This window comes from Schistocerca piceifrons, chromosome 3 (assembly GCF_021461385.2).
Source record: "Schistocerca piceifrons isolate TAMUIC-IGC-003096 chromosome 3, iqSchPice1.1, whole genome shotgun sequence".
Lineage (NCBI taxonomy): Eukaryota > Metazoa > Arthropoda > Insecta > Orthoptera > Acrididae > Schistocerca > Schistocerca piceifrons.
Window position 1 is genome coordinate 65,190,268 of NC_060140.1, and position 14,487 is coordinate 65,204,754.

The 14,487-nt window shown below is 47.5% G+C and overlaps 1 protein-coding gene across 1 annotated transcript in view; it reads left to right on the top strand.

Moving 5' to 3' along the window:
• Nucleotides 1-9,885, top strand: part of LOC124788389 (gamma-aminobutyric acid receptor alpha-like) — a 253,140-nt gene extending 243,255 nt beyond the window's left edge. The window contains exons 9-11 of the mRNA XM_047255654.1: nucleotides 6,100-6,320; nucleotides 9,504-9,558; nucleotides 9,673-9,885. Coding sequence (XP_047111610.1) covers nucleotides 6,100-6,320; nucleotides 9,504-9,558; nucleotides 9,673-9,885 — 489 coding nt within the window. The remainder of the gene's footprint in view (nucleotides 1-6,099; nucleotides 6,321-9,503; nucleotides 9,559-9,672) is intronic.
• The last annotated feature ends 4,602 nt before the right edge of the window (nucleotides 9,886-14,487 follow it).

Below are 14,487 nucleotides of genomic sequence, written 5' to 3' on the forward strand. Positions count from 1 at the left end.
CAGGCAGGCCGGGACGTCGGTAATCAGCCCGGTGGATTTGATCCGGGGCTGGCATATCACCCTGTCCCGGAAGCGGCTCTTCCGTAACGGACGGCTATCCGGGCGGGTAAATGCTTGATAAGCTCTAATTAACGTAATTCTGATGTGACTACGACAGTTTCCAGTCCCTGGAGACCGTGGCTTCATGACGTCTACTCCTGCCTCCTGTAAGTGGACTGGCGTTCCCTCGGTGACCGTTCGGTCGGTGTCGTGACTGGAGATTATGCCGCCCGTTAGTCACGCCCGCCGCTCGCCAGCGGACGACTGCGCGCTCTTCGGCAGGAGGCGGCTCGCAAGGCAGCGCTACTCGGCCGGCAGCTGCGGCCGCAGACATTCGGCCGCCCATAACGCGCGCCGCCCCCCAGGGCGCGGGTCCGGGGCCGACGCCAGCGCCCGCCCCGGGCGAGGTCCGCGGGCTTTTTCCAGCGCCGTCGATCCTAATGGCCACGAGGGACGCCGGGGGCCCAAGTTTTTGCGTCGCAACTCCGCCCACACACTGACTCCTCCATTGGTTCCGTCTCCCCCGCAGCTGAAGGGGCCGTACGTTCGACCAAGTGCGAGGGTCGACAAGTAGGACGGACGACATAATGAAACCGTTACTTGCTCCGCACTGGTCCATTTCTGTTCCAACATTCACTTCTTCAGCATGTGCCCCTCCCTCTTAGCTCTTAAACTCGCTTCTCGAAAAACACTGTTGAGAAAATTAGAAACGGGATTTGTAATTGATTGCAGAACGATTCTGCTGCTACGAACATACATTTTGCTTAAGGACCCGGAAGATAAGATACGAAAAATTAGGGCTCATAAGCGGTATATAGATAGTGTTTTTTTCCTCGCTCTATTTGCGACTGGAACAGGAAAGGAAATTACTAGCAGTAGTAACCTCGACACAGGCACCGTATAGTGGCTTGCGGAGTTTCTATATTGGTGTAGATGTTGCCTGACGTCCGGTTTTGTCCGGCAGTGTCCATTCCTAAAAGTATCTCAATTCTCAAGAGTGTCGAGTTTGTACGATATCTGCTAAACCCGTGCCTTATTGGGACGTATATCTTGTCATCTTGTGGCTTATCCACTGGGCTAACATCAGCGATGCACAAGAACATAGGACGCCTGTCGTTGTGTGCTTTGTGCCTTACAGTGGCGTTCAGAACGCGTCCGCAGCATTATTGGTGGGATAGCTATGCTTTCTTTATGTGAAGTTTCAAGAAAAACAGCTGCCAGGGTAATATGCACTGAAAGAATATTAAGGAAATGTAGTTCATCCAAGGAACAAGGAGCTCACAAGATCCTGTTCGCCGCGCGGGATTAGCTGAGCGATGTAAGGCGCTGCGGTCATGGACTGTGCGGCTGGTCCCGGCGGAGGTTCGAGTCCTGTCTCGGGCATGGGTGTGTGTGTTTGTCCTTAGGATAATTTAGGTTAAGTAGTGTGTAAGCTTAGGGACTGATGACCTTAGCAGTTAAGTCCCATAAGATTTCACACACATTTGAACATTTTGAACACCCTGTTCCAAACAATTGCTGAGTGTTACTCGTCAGTTTGATATCCTTAACGTTTAAAATTAGAATAAGAAGTTGAGAAGATCCAACGAGGTTGAAACTTTTTGACACGATCTCGTTTAGTAAGCGTGAGAGCGTTACAGAGGTGCTCAACGGAGTCCCGTGGAAGGTGCTACAAGAGAGATGTGCATCACGGAGAAGTTTACTGCTGGAATCCCGAGGCCATACTTTTGAGCAAGAACTGGACAACATATTCCTAACTCTCAGATACACCTCACGCGATGATCATAACGAGGTCATACACACATCAAAAAAGGTTTTGCATCTCCCTGGTTTCCAGAACTCCTGAAGAAAGACATTGACTATGGATATTGTATCACAGACACAGTCCCATTGACTGTTCGGAGGTGTCACTGAACCCGCCCAAAGATGTAAACAACCAGGCATCAGCAGCTCCTATTAGAAGGAGGGGGTCCGACAACCGGTCAGTTTCACCAGGAAGGAGGTACACGGCTCGTGTTATCTGTAGTTCACTCATGCCTAGACGCTCAATACAGCAGTCGATAGCGTCCACATTGTTACTTTGTGCCAGGATGGGCTCTCAACAAGGAAAGCGTCCAGGCGCCTCGGCGTGGAGCATTGCGATGTTGTTCGGACATGTACGAGATACAGAGAGACACGAACTGTCGATGACATGCCTCGCTCAGGCCGCCCAAGCTCTACTACTGCAGTGGATGACCGCTACCTACGGATTATGGCTGGAAGGAACCCTGACAGCAACCCTACCATGTTGAATATTGGTTGTCGTTCAGCCACAGGACCTCATGTTACGACTCAAACTTTGCACAATAGGCTCCATGATGCGCAGCTCCACTTGCGACGTCCATAGCGAGGTCCGTCTTCGGAACAACGACACCATGCAAAACGTTCAAACGTGTGTGAATTCGTAAGGGACCAAACTGCGGAGGTCATCGCTCCCTAGACTTACATACTACTTAAACTAACTTACGCTAAGAACAACACACACACCCATGCCCGAGGGAGGACTCGAACCTCCTTCGGGAGGGGCCGCGCAATCCGTGACATGACCTGAAACCGCGTGGCCACTCCACGCGATGACACCTTGCAGTGCGGTAGAGTTGAGACCAACAACAAGCCGAATGGACCGCTATGGATTGGTATCACGTTCTCTTCAATGATGAGTGTCGCATATGCCTTTAACCAGACAATCGTCGGAGACGTGTCTGGAGGCTGAACGCTGTAGACACGCTATCCAGCGAGTGCAGCAAGGTGGAGGTTCCCTGCTGTTTTGGGGTGGCATTGTGTGGGGCCGACGTACGACGCTGGTGGTCATTGAAGGCGCCGTAACGACTGTACGATACGTGAATGCCATCGTCCGACCGATAGTGCAACCATATCGGCAGTATATTGGCGAGACTTTCGTCTTGATGGACGACAATTCGCTCCCCCATAGTCCACATCCTGTGAATGACTACCTTCAGGACAACGACATCGCTTGACTAGAGTGGCCAGCTTGTTCTCCAGACATGAATCCTATCAAACATGCGTGGGATAGATTGAAAAGGGCTGTTTATGGAAGACGTGACCCACCCACTCTGGAGGATCTACACCGAATCACCATTGACGAGTGGGACAATCTGGACCAACAGTGCCTCGATGAACTTGTGGATGATATGCCACGACGAATACAGGCATGAAGCAACGCAAGAGGACGTGATACTGGGGATTAGAAGTGCCAGTATGTACAGCAATCTGGACCACCACCTCTGAAGTACTCGCTGTATGGTGGTACAACATGCAATGTGTGGTTTTCATGAGCAATAATAAGGGCGATCACTGTTCCAATTTTCTGTATGGGTTCCGGATCTCTCGGAACCGAGGTGATGCAAGAAAAATTTTGATGCATATACAATAAATTAGACTTCACATGTGGGTTACTGACATTCGCAACTCCCACGCACATTTCGTTAATGGAACTGGTAGGGTGAGAAGTGTTAATGTTACCAGAAGTACCCCGCACTACAAAGCGTAACGTGGCTTGTAGAGAAAACGTATAGATGCAGGTATGGCTGTGGATGTTGACGTAGTTGTAGATGTAGATTGATGATGCAGAAGTGCGTTTCTCCACATGATTCGGTCCTCCTTAGTCAGATACATAAAGGCTCATTGACAACAACCGGACTAACTCTTTTTTTTGAGATCTTACGACACGTCACGTTATCGCCTCCACTCCTCTTCGAACTTCTCCAAAACTCGACTTCGTGACCACTCTTCTGGGGATTTACTGTGGAGTCTTATGGAGTCCCTGGTTGGCTGTACAGAAGACTCCTGAAGAAGATCCCACCGATGGGGTAGAAACGTCGAATTTTGAAGATGTTTGAAGAGGAAGACAAAGCGGCCTGACATCTCAGAAGATTTCGCCTTCAATGACTACGACCACAGGAGCCTGTTGACCTACGAGATGGGCAAGGTAAAACTGACCAGGAAAATTCACTGACGAAAGAAAACCGCAACTCCAAGAGGAGGTTTGAGACATAAATAAAAATTGGTAGACGTGTTACTACATCTGGAAGGTGATGTCTATTCTACTTTCGCACCAGTCGCATATAAGTGACGCTAGTAGCGTCACTATGTGTATCCAAATCAAGTTTTATTTAAATATATGTTGTAACCGTCGCGAGCGTTAGTTACCTTTGATATTGAACGTGGTGAGTTGATGTTATTCAACAGTCCCTTTAAGGTGACAAAGACGCCATTATCTACACCGCAATGAGTTTGAACGGTCACGTAATAGGGCTACGAGTAGCTGGGTGTTTCTTTTGCGATACTACATCAATACTTTGAAGGAATGTAGCTACTGTACATGACTTCTGGCAGCAGTACTCAAAAGAATGAACGGTTGCAAGTTGACCGGACTCCAGACGTCCAAGTGGCATTACGGAGAAGAGGACCATTGTGTTTGGCGTATGACTCTGGTGCATTGTAAGGCACCTGCTGCAGCAATTGGAGTAGCAGTTGGCGCCACAGTGACACAACGGTCTGTTACAAATCAAGAACAGCTCCAAGCCATACACCCTGTATCGTACATTCCACCGACAAGAAACTACCGCCATTTGCGAGTTCAGTGGCGTCAAGGGAGAGCTCACAGGAGGCAGGGCCTGCCGGGGTGGCCGAGCGGTTCTAGGTGCTACAATCTGGAACCGCGTGACCGCTATGGTCGCAGGTTCGAATCCTGCTTCGGGCATGGATGTGTGTGATGTCCTTAGGCTAGTTAGGTTTAAGTAGTTCTAAGTTCTAGGCGATTGATGCCCTCAGAAGTTAAGTCCCATGGTGCTCAGAGCCATTTGAAACATTGGACTGGAGGCAGGGGAGAGATGTGTTGTATTTTCTACCTTGGCGCCAGCGAAGGCCCGGTGCTGGTCACGAGGCCAGTAGTGGGCGTCCAACCAACATGTCTGCGTGCTAGACATACTGGACATACACCTGAGGTTATTTATTGTCTGCGGTCCGATTTCGTATAACAGCAGGAGCACGCTTTGGTTATCCCACACATCCTGACGGCAAATTTGTACGCCAGTCTGGTGGCTTGACCTCTTGCACTGCCATTCACGAACAGCATTACAGGGTGTGTTTTGTAACAGGATAACGCTCGCCCGCAGAACGCTGTTGTAATCCAACATACGGGAGTCGACATGTTGCCTTGTCCGGCTCGATCACCATGTCTGTCTCCAGTCGACCACATATGGGACATCATCGGACGAGAACCCCAGCATGATCTGCAAAGATCATTAATCGTTCCTGTACTTACTGACCAGCTGAAAACGTCGAGGAACTCCATCCAACCAATAGACGTCCGCTAGATATGAAACACAATGCATGGACGTTTTCATGCTTGCATTCAATATTCTGGCTACTACGCTGTTGTTAATGTACCACCATTTCACATTTACAATGGGTTATCTCTCGCTTATATTAACCTGTGGACATGCAACGTTAACAGCTTACATATGTTACCCAAACAAATGTATTCCCGAAATTTCATTGCCCTACATTAATTATTTAGTTGTATTGCGATTTTTCTTCCAGCAGTCTGACCTTATACTTCCAGGGTAGCTGAGAGCGCTTAGGCGCTGCTTCATGGACTCAGGTAGGAGTGCCGGCTCTGGATTGAATCCACACGGTGGATTATCGTCGAGGGCTGGTTTGCCGGCCAGCCTGGATGTGGTTTTTAGGTGGTTTTCCTCATCCCGCTAGGTGAATACCAGACTGGTCTCCACGTTGCACCTCAGTTACGTGATTCACAGACATTTGAAAACTAAGACAGCCAACGCTATTTACGTGTTCAGCATCTGGGGCGGATGATACAAACTGTGTTGTCTAGCTTCATGTGCACGAAATATTTTTCTGGCCGGTTTTGTCATGACCACCCCATATGCAGCTCTGACTCGAATGGACGAGAGCAGCAGTGACGCCGTAACGGCCCGCCTGCTGCCTCTACCATAGTCGGTGGTGGGTGGTGATCGCTGAGGCCTCGTTCCGCAGGGTGAGCCCGGCTCGGTGGCGCCGGGGGGCCGCAAGGCGAGCTCCGGCAGCGTGGGCGGCGTGGGCGGCCGGGGCGGCTCGTTCCTGAGGAGGCTGCAGGCGGCCGCCACGCCGCAGCCCTCCTCCTCGTCGTCCGCCGACTCGGCCAGGTTCGTCGAGGTCATCCCGCTGTCCGAGCTGCGCGTGCTGCCCGCCTCGGCGAGGCGCCGGCCCAGCGCGTGGTCAGTACCGCCGCCAGCTGCGACGCTCTCCCACTTCCTGTCACACCCTTTGCATTAGTTACCTTCTGCTGTCATTCGCTTTTTTCCATCCTACTCAGCGTAGTGAAACACGGAGACGTAGATACGAGTAGCTAGCATGCTATTCCTGTTGTTGATGACGGCGGAGTTCACAAAGCGAACAACTTCTTCCCTGAGTATCGTCTTTTATTTCGCACCAGGTCGCCATGTTTTCTGGTAATGTTAGAGGATGGCTAGATGTCATTCCTGTCGCCACACATTTTGCCTCTGGGGTGGAATCTTTGTTTCCTTAAATATCTGCGTCTAGTGTCATGCATATCGAAATGTTTAAATGTTTTCTAAATGTTCGCGAATAGTGTATCCAAGGTGTGACATTTGTACCAGCCCGATATTCACCTAGTCTGATGTGGGGAACCAAATCGCCCGATTTAATTCGATGGCTTTCCGTTGTCCATGATTTTCTATCCTCAAAGGCCAGCTTAGAATTCGTTTTATGACACTAAAAATTCCGTTCAACCTTTCTTCGAAGTCCTTTTCTATGTCTGACGAAGTTAAAATTTTATTTGCAACCTCGAAGTTATTTGTTCCTTTCCGTGAAATTTAATTTCTTACCCAAATTTTCTCCTTGGGTACCTTCACCGTTTGTTCAACATTCAGATAAAATTACGTCAGGGTTAAAGTACAATCCTGACTCACTCATTTCTCAAATACGAGCCCGGTTTCAGTCCCCCCAGAGGAAATGAGTCTTAGTACAGAGACAGACGAGCACTCTACGTCAGCTGTAATAACTGAAGTTTAACATCATTGTCAGACCAGTTGCCAGTTTACGATTTGCTAGACCTTTACCTGTGGCCCCCCCACCACGTGCATGAACGGCACCTATAATTCTCCTCCTCCTGTCCCTACCTATCTCTTTCTCCGCTCCCTATCTCTATCCATCTCATCCTCCTCCTCTCACTATATGTCACCTCTTCCCCCGGTCTTTGTGCTCACACGTGCCAATCCGCTTCAATAGCCATTCCAATTATAGCTGCAGCACGTACCTCTCAGGCAGGGCAGCCGCTCCTAAGGGGTCTAGGAGACTCTAAACCTCGGAGTTCTAATTCCCATATAGCAAGTAGTGTGTGGACCAGATTTTGTGGAAGCGATCCGGTCCAGATGCTATACGTACATGTAGCTAAATACATCTGTGCAAAAACCTGTTGCGGAATCATAATTGAGTTGAAACCAGTAATAAAGAGGAAAGAGTCTGAGACCTTAACCTTTCCCGGCGATCTGAATGTTCAAATGACTTATGGGTTTGCTGCCAGCTAACGTTGTCGGCCACCGCCGATATTTCGACAAGAGCACACCCTGCCATTCTCAAGGCACAACTGCCAGGAGGAAGCAAAGTGCAAGGGAATTTAATACCTCGGTTCACAGAGGAGAAACAAGGAAGATACCATACACAGACAAGTGACTGCAGAGTCAACACACACAACCAAAGATGACCAACATCAGAAATATCAGAGGCAGATTAAACGTGCGTTGCCCAATCAGCCTTCTGTGCAATGGGTGGGTGACGATAGCAACGAAGTGGCACCTAAGCCTACGGCCTTTTTGCCTTACGCAGGAAGCATTTCCAACAGGATTGGCAGTATTTTGCGGAGATATCATATGTTTTTCGACCACCTTCTAAGATTAAGGCCCTATTGGCGTCGGTAAAACATGATCTTGGTTTGCGTAAAGCTGGTGTCTATCGTATTCCTTGCAGCTGTGGCATGTCATATAATGGTCAGACAATCAGGACTGTGTAAGACCGGTGTATTGAACATAAGCGTCACACACGCTTACAACAGCCGAGCAAATCCGCTATTGCAGAACATTGCCTTGACACCGGTCGTCCCATGGAATAAAACAACACGGAGATTCTGGCTTGCACGTCCAGCTAATGGGATAGTGTTATCAAGGAAGCTGTTGAAATGAAACTATCAAGCAACCTTATAAACAAAGATGGTGGATTTTGTTTGAATGCTGCTTGGAATCCGGCTCTATCTCTCATCAAAAAACAGAGGGACAGAATTAGTACTACCTCACCTGTTGATTAATAGTCACATCTACATACATACTCCGCAATCCAACATACGGTGCGTGGCGGAGGGTACCTCGTACCACAATTAGCATCTTCTTTCACAGTTCCACTCCCAAACAGAACGAGGGAAAAATGACTGCCTATAGGCCTCTCTACCAGCCCTAATCTCTCATCTTTATGGCCCTTCCGAGAAATGTAACTTGGCGGCAGTAAAATGTACTGCAGTCAGCCTCAAATGCTGGTTCTCTAAATTTCCTCAGTAGCGATTCACGAAAAGAACGCCTCCTTTCCTCTAGAGACTCCCACCCGAGTTCCTGAAGCATTTCCGCAACACTCGCGTGATGATCAAACCTACCAGTAACAAATCTAGCAGCCTGCCTCTGAATTGCTTCTATGTCCTCCCTCAATCCGGCCTGATATGGATCCTCAACGCTCGAGCAGTACTCAACAATAGGTCGTATTATTGTTTCATAAGCGGTCTCCTTTACGGATGAACCACATGTTCCCAAAATTCTACCAATGAACCGATGATGACTATCCGCCTTCCCCACAACTGCCATTACATGCTTGTCCCACTTCATATCGCTCTGCAATGTTACGCCCAAATATTTAATCGACGTGACTGTGTCATGTGATGTTGGTCATCTTTGGTTGTGTGTTGACTCTGCGGTTACTTGTTCTGTGTGCGGTATCTTCCTTGTTTCCCCTCTTTGAATCGAGGTATTAAATTCCCTTGCAAACTGCTTCCTCCTTGCAGTTGTGCCTAGAGAATGGCAGGGTGCGCTCCAGTCGAAATATCGGCGGTGGTCGACGACGTCACCCGGCAGCAAACCCGTAAGTTATTTGAACAGACAAGAGTATGTTGTTTCTCACTCACTTTGCCTTACGATGTCATTCGCCAAGCACTATATTTTTGCTCAACTGAAATGTAATGTGTGGAAATAAAATCAAGTGCCAACAGCCAGAAATGTTACGCTATCCAAAACCGTTACGCTTCTACTTGTTCTGTTTCCAACCTCTGCGGATTTCCTGTCGGTCGCTCTCCCGGCAGCAGCAGCAGCGGGCAGTACAGGAACGCTCCGTGCGGTTCGCAGGTCCGTGTCGTGCCTGAGTCGACCCCCGGAGGCGTCCCCGCAGCCCGCGCTGTCGGCCGGCGAAGGCGGCGGCGGCAGCGTCGCCGTGTCCTCCGCGTCGGGCGGCGGCGCGGCGCGCGGCGACGACCACCAGCTGCAGCAGCCGCAGCTGCAGATGCAGCACCAGCAGCTGCAGCTGCAGCAGCCGCACGCGTGCCGCTCGGCGCCCAGGAAGAAGCGGCGCACGCCGCGCTTCAACTCCGTCTCCAAGATCGACCGCGCGTCGCGCATCGTCTTCCCGCTGTGCTTCCTGGCCATCAACATGTTCTACTGGTACTCCTACCTGTGGCGCAGCCGCCGCCTCCACCACGTGCGCGCCAGCGGCGACGCGGCCGCGTCGTAGCGCCGGCAAGCAGGAGGAAGCCGCCGGCCGCCGGCCGCCGCCGCTGCACTCGCAGAAGCCGAAGTGGGGATTTTTTTCCGAGCTGGTCCAGGGACGCACGGAAGCTCGCCGCCCGACATTATCTCAACCTTTTTCTCAGATAACAATGTCTCAGCAGAGAAGTGCTGTTCAGAACTTTGTCAATCGCAGAAGTGGTGCTGGGAGTGTACTGGAGAGGCAAAACTTGGGAAGAACCTTCACAACCAACTACGTAACTGTAGACTTAAATGCGTGTAAGATGTTCGTGTCAGAATGTAGCCGAACGGTTTTCTACGCGCTTATGAACCTCGGTCACTTGCGTCTAATTTCGTTGTGGGGCATATTTGGCAACGAGAGAGCCTAGCAACTAACTATAATGGGCAGTCAAATGGAAACGAGACATATGAAAAGAAAGTAACTAAAGTTTTTTATTATTTCAAATGCAGCCGCCTTATCCCAATGTTAGACAAGATGGTCAATGCCCTCATGGGAAAATGTTTACGGCTGCCTACAGCCCCATGATTGCACCCAGAAGTACACCTCTCCGTCCGAAATAAATCGTCCGCCACGAACGTATTTCTTCAGTGAGCTTTCCTCAGAGCTCCAGAAACATGTATATCGCATGGAAAGCGATCGGGACTGAATAAAGTATGGGCAACTGCTTCCCAGCGAAACTTTTGTAATCTACGAGGTCTGTTCAAACAATTCCGAAACTTTATCCACAAAATTTTTCTACGCTTACCTTTTACTCATTGTGCATGGTCTCCTACGAAACACTCTGCTCAATAGCTGATACACCGCTCCCGACCCCTTTTCCACTTCCTGAAGTTGTCTTCGCACACTTCTTGCTGCATCGTGCTAAGCGCCATCTGTGAATTTTCTTTTATCTCGTCTGTCGCTGCAAATCTTTGTTCTTCCATCGGAGTTTTCAACTTTTGGAATAAAACAGAAGTCCGCAGTGGTCACATGATTCTCTTAAGAAACATTTTGTTCTCATTGTCACGATACAAAAGCACTTCACAAAATGCAAGGCGAAGGTGTTTCTAGTCTTGACTCATGAGCCGTGCGTCGAATTTGGTGGGAAGACAATGCATTCCATTCAGGAATTCATGACATGGTCCAATTGGAATGTTACATTCTTCTGCAGTCTCTCGGGTAGTCAGCCTTCGATTGGCAGGCGCCATTTCGTTGACGTCCCGGACAGGAGCGTCGTCGGTAGACGTCGGAAGTCGTCGTGAAACACTGTCATCTTTAACTTCCGTCCGGCTATTTTTAAACCTTGTGAACGATTCAGAACACCGAGTACGGCTAAAGCACTCATCACCATTGGCTTCCTGCCTGCCTTCCTGAAATTCGTGAACTGTGTGACACAACGGTCTACTGAATATATCACTGGACAACAACTAACAGACATACAACAATGAAACTTCCGGCAGTTATACATTAAGCGCAGGCATGTGCAGGGATGCCAGGCGCACTTCGCTCCAACACAACACTGCCGCGAAACTACGAATGTTCCGGAAACTTTTCAACAGACTTCGTAGACCAAACGACTGGCAAGATAGCTCCGGGAAAGTCATGATGACCTTTTTCCTGCAATGCAAGTGCCTGCTGTGCATGACTTTCTGGAGTCCTGCACCACAATTAACGCACAGCTTTACGTTGACACTTCATAAAAACTGAAGCGTGCCATCAAATCCAAACGTCCAGGATGCTGACAGACGGCATCATTCTGTTGCAAGATAACTCCCGCCTACGAGATGCCAAGATTGTTTAGAGTACGCTGTAGAAATTTCGCTCTGAAGTCGTTGCACATCCTCCATACAGCTCCGATCTCTCCCGGTCCGATTTCCATATTTTAGTAGCCCTCAAGAAACACATTCGTGGCCGTCGGACGAAGAGCTGCACGCCTGGATAGAATAATGGTTGCGTAGCTAACCACCAACGTTTTTTCGTAGAGACACTCTCCATCTGGTCTCACAGTGGGATAAATGTATTAACAGTTACTGCGATTACTTTTGAAGTAATAAACAGTTTACTTACTTTTTTCTATCTGTTTCGTTTTTTTACGAGGGTGCCTCTTATACAAAAGCAAGATTCTTATAACTCAACGTGGTCTTTCAGTATATCTACCACATTCCATGTGAGCGTCAAAGACAACTTTTATCACGCACACAAGAGGAAGTGTGTCAATCATACTGTCCATAAATTTCTGTAACGGAAACGTCCACAGTCCTTATAAATTAATTTCTGTTTACTTTTCTGGTGGCTGACCATTCAAAAACTCGCTCAACAGTATGGCGTTAACTCAGTTGCCTTTTCAGTCAATTTCGCAGCTATCAGGCGACAGTTTACTGCTCGTAAATCACTGTGCCAACTTGAAGTAATATATTTGATTGCCACTGATACACACAGCGAAACACAGCGTTAAATAGAAACAGCTGATTTCTGGAGCCTGTTAATGGTCTGTGTGCCCTAAAGGTCAAACATTTTCTATGAAAAACGCTATCTGATACAAGACAACTGTCGTCACTGCTAATACCGAGAACCAGTTATAAAAAACCAATAATAATCTGTATGTATGCCACTATCTACTTGACGGTAATTGGCAATTAAGAAATTAATTCTAGGTGGAAAAAGTACCGAAGTTCTAGTCCAACACATTTAACTCTTGTATCTTCATTGCGTCTACAATCTCCTGTATGAGCTATATGACACATACCACAAAGTCTCTCGTCGTAGATAAGTACTGAACGTTACATGTGTGTACTTTCGATGGTTTATGTGAAACTGAAAGGTGATTTGCTTTCTGTGTCTGCGTCCTCGAAGTCTCCATCGCGAAGGATGAAGGTAAATATGCCCACACATTTTCAGGCAGACATGTCGGATTGTCGTACCCAATTGAGATGTAACTGTACGGTGGTGTGGATTCATTTCATTGATATAAAGTCACGTAACAGAGCGACATTCACCTACCGTACCATTTAGGCGAATATAATTATTGTATTTAAGTTATGATGCTGTCAGTATTATTACGGTTACTGTCGTCGATAGAATCTCTTCACTAAGAAATATGGTGGTTTGTTTTCGGCATCGTAAAGAGTGACACTGAACTTCCATTCTCGACTGCTCAATTCTCATCTAATTTCCTCACATGTGCTGGGACTAAATAAATTGTGAGAAAACTGGGCGAGCAGTAGCACAAGCGGTGAAAAGACTTACTGGGCAGCAGAAGCAATTTTGGGAGCCTTCCATTGTGATCTGGTGTAAGAAATGCGACAGGCATATTAATTGAGCGTTTTCCTGTAGCCGAGCCACAAATCAATTTCAGAGAAAAGCAAAAGCAGTGTTTTAATCTGCTGCACATTATTTTTCGCCGTTCTTAATAATGTTGTGTGAGGTGTTCCTAAAGGTGCTTACGGTACTAAACGCAATTACTACTCTGTTTCCGTGTGATTTTACTCTTATGGACACTGTTAAATGTTATTATGGTTGTGGCGTTAAAGCTTAAACATTTCGTGGAAAGATTTATAAGAATGGTTCTTAATTTGTGCGTAATTTTAATAAGTGTACTCTTGGTGTCCCCATGCTTCTCTAAACTGTTTGTGTCTCATGTATTTCCATTGAATTTCCCTCAAAGTAGCAACCGACTATTCCAGTGTACATGAAAACTTTTAGACGTAATAAGAGTACTAAAACAGACGTGTATGGCACGACAAACGCATGTAAGTAGAGATTAACGGTGAGCGTTGCATAGTCATTGCCAGGACAGGAATTGGTCATATTTGTGAGAAACGCTAGACTTTGACGTCCTGTGTCACTGTATCGGCTGAAGAGATGTACGAACGATGTGTAGTTTAGCGCATTAACATAGCATGTATTTTTCCCCGCTGAAATTGATGTTCCGACAAAGCCCTCTTCAGGAAATGGAACTGTTGTTTGGAACAATAACAAAACATTAATGGCTGTACTCAGAATATTTGTCAAATAGAGTTTATTTTTGTTTGTCAATAGAGAGCATTTAGTGGGACCAAGCTGTATTATCGATGTTGCTATAGAAAATAAAATATTTATCTGGTTATCTAATTTATGTGTGTATTCAACTGCCGCCGTTGCAGGTCAGTCATTTTGAACAGCACATCTCGTCTTGAAAGGAGAGCAGATTGTGCACCATACCTGGGACGAGCGTTGCATTCTAAGGACTAGCAACGACTTCTTCATGTATCTTCATTAAACTCATCATATTTACTGCCTGTGTTCATTTAATATATGGTTTTCCAAATACAGTTGCGATACTCCTCTACATTTTGTGATACACTCCGGCACTGTTGTGCTAAGTGGGTTAGTAAGCAACATTGTTTAATATTAATATGCAATGATAGAGAATGGTATCGCCTATATTGATTTGAAACGTCGTTTTTACCACAGGTGTATTTAGTGTGAGAAATTGTAACAATATCAAGAATATTACGACAAATTTGTCATTCTTAAGTTTCCTCAGGGCCCTGACACTTGTGAAACATCACATTGCAGGACTGTTGGGCTACGATACTATTGTAACCTACAAACAGGTCTGAAAAATAA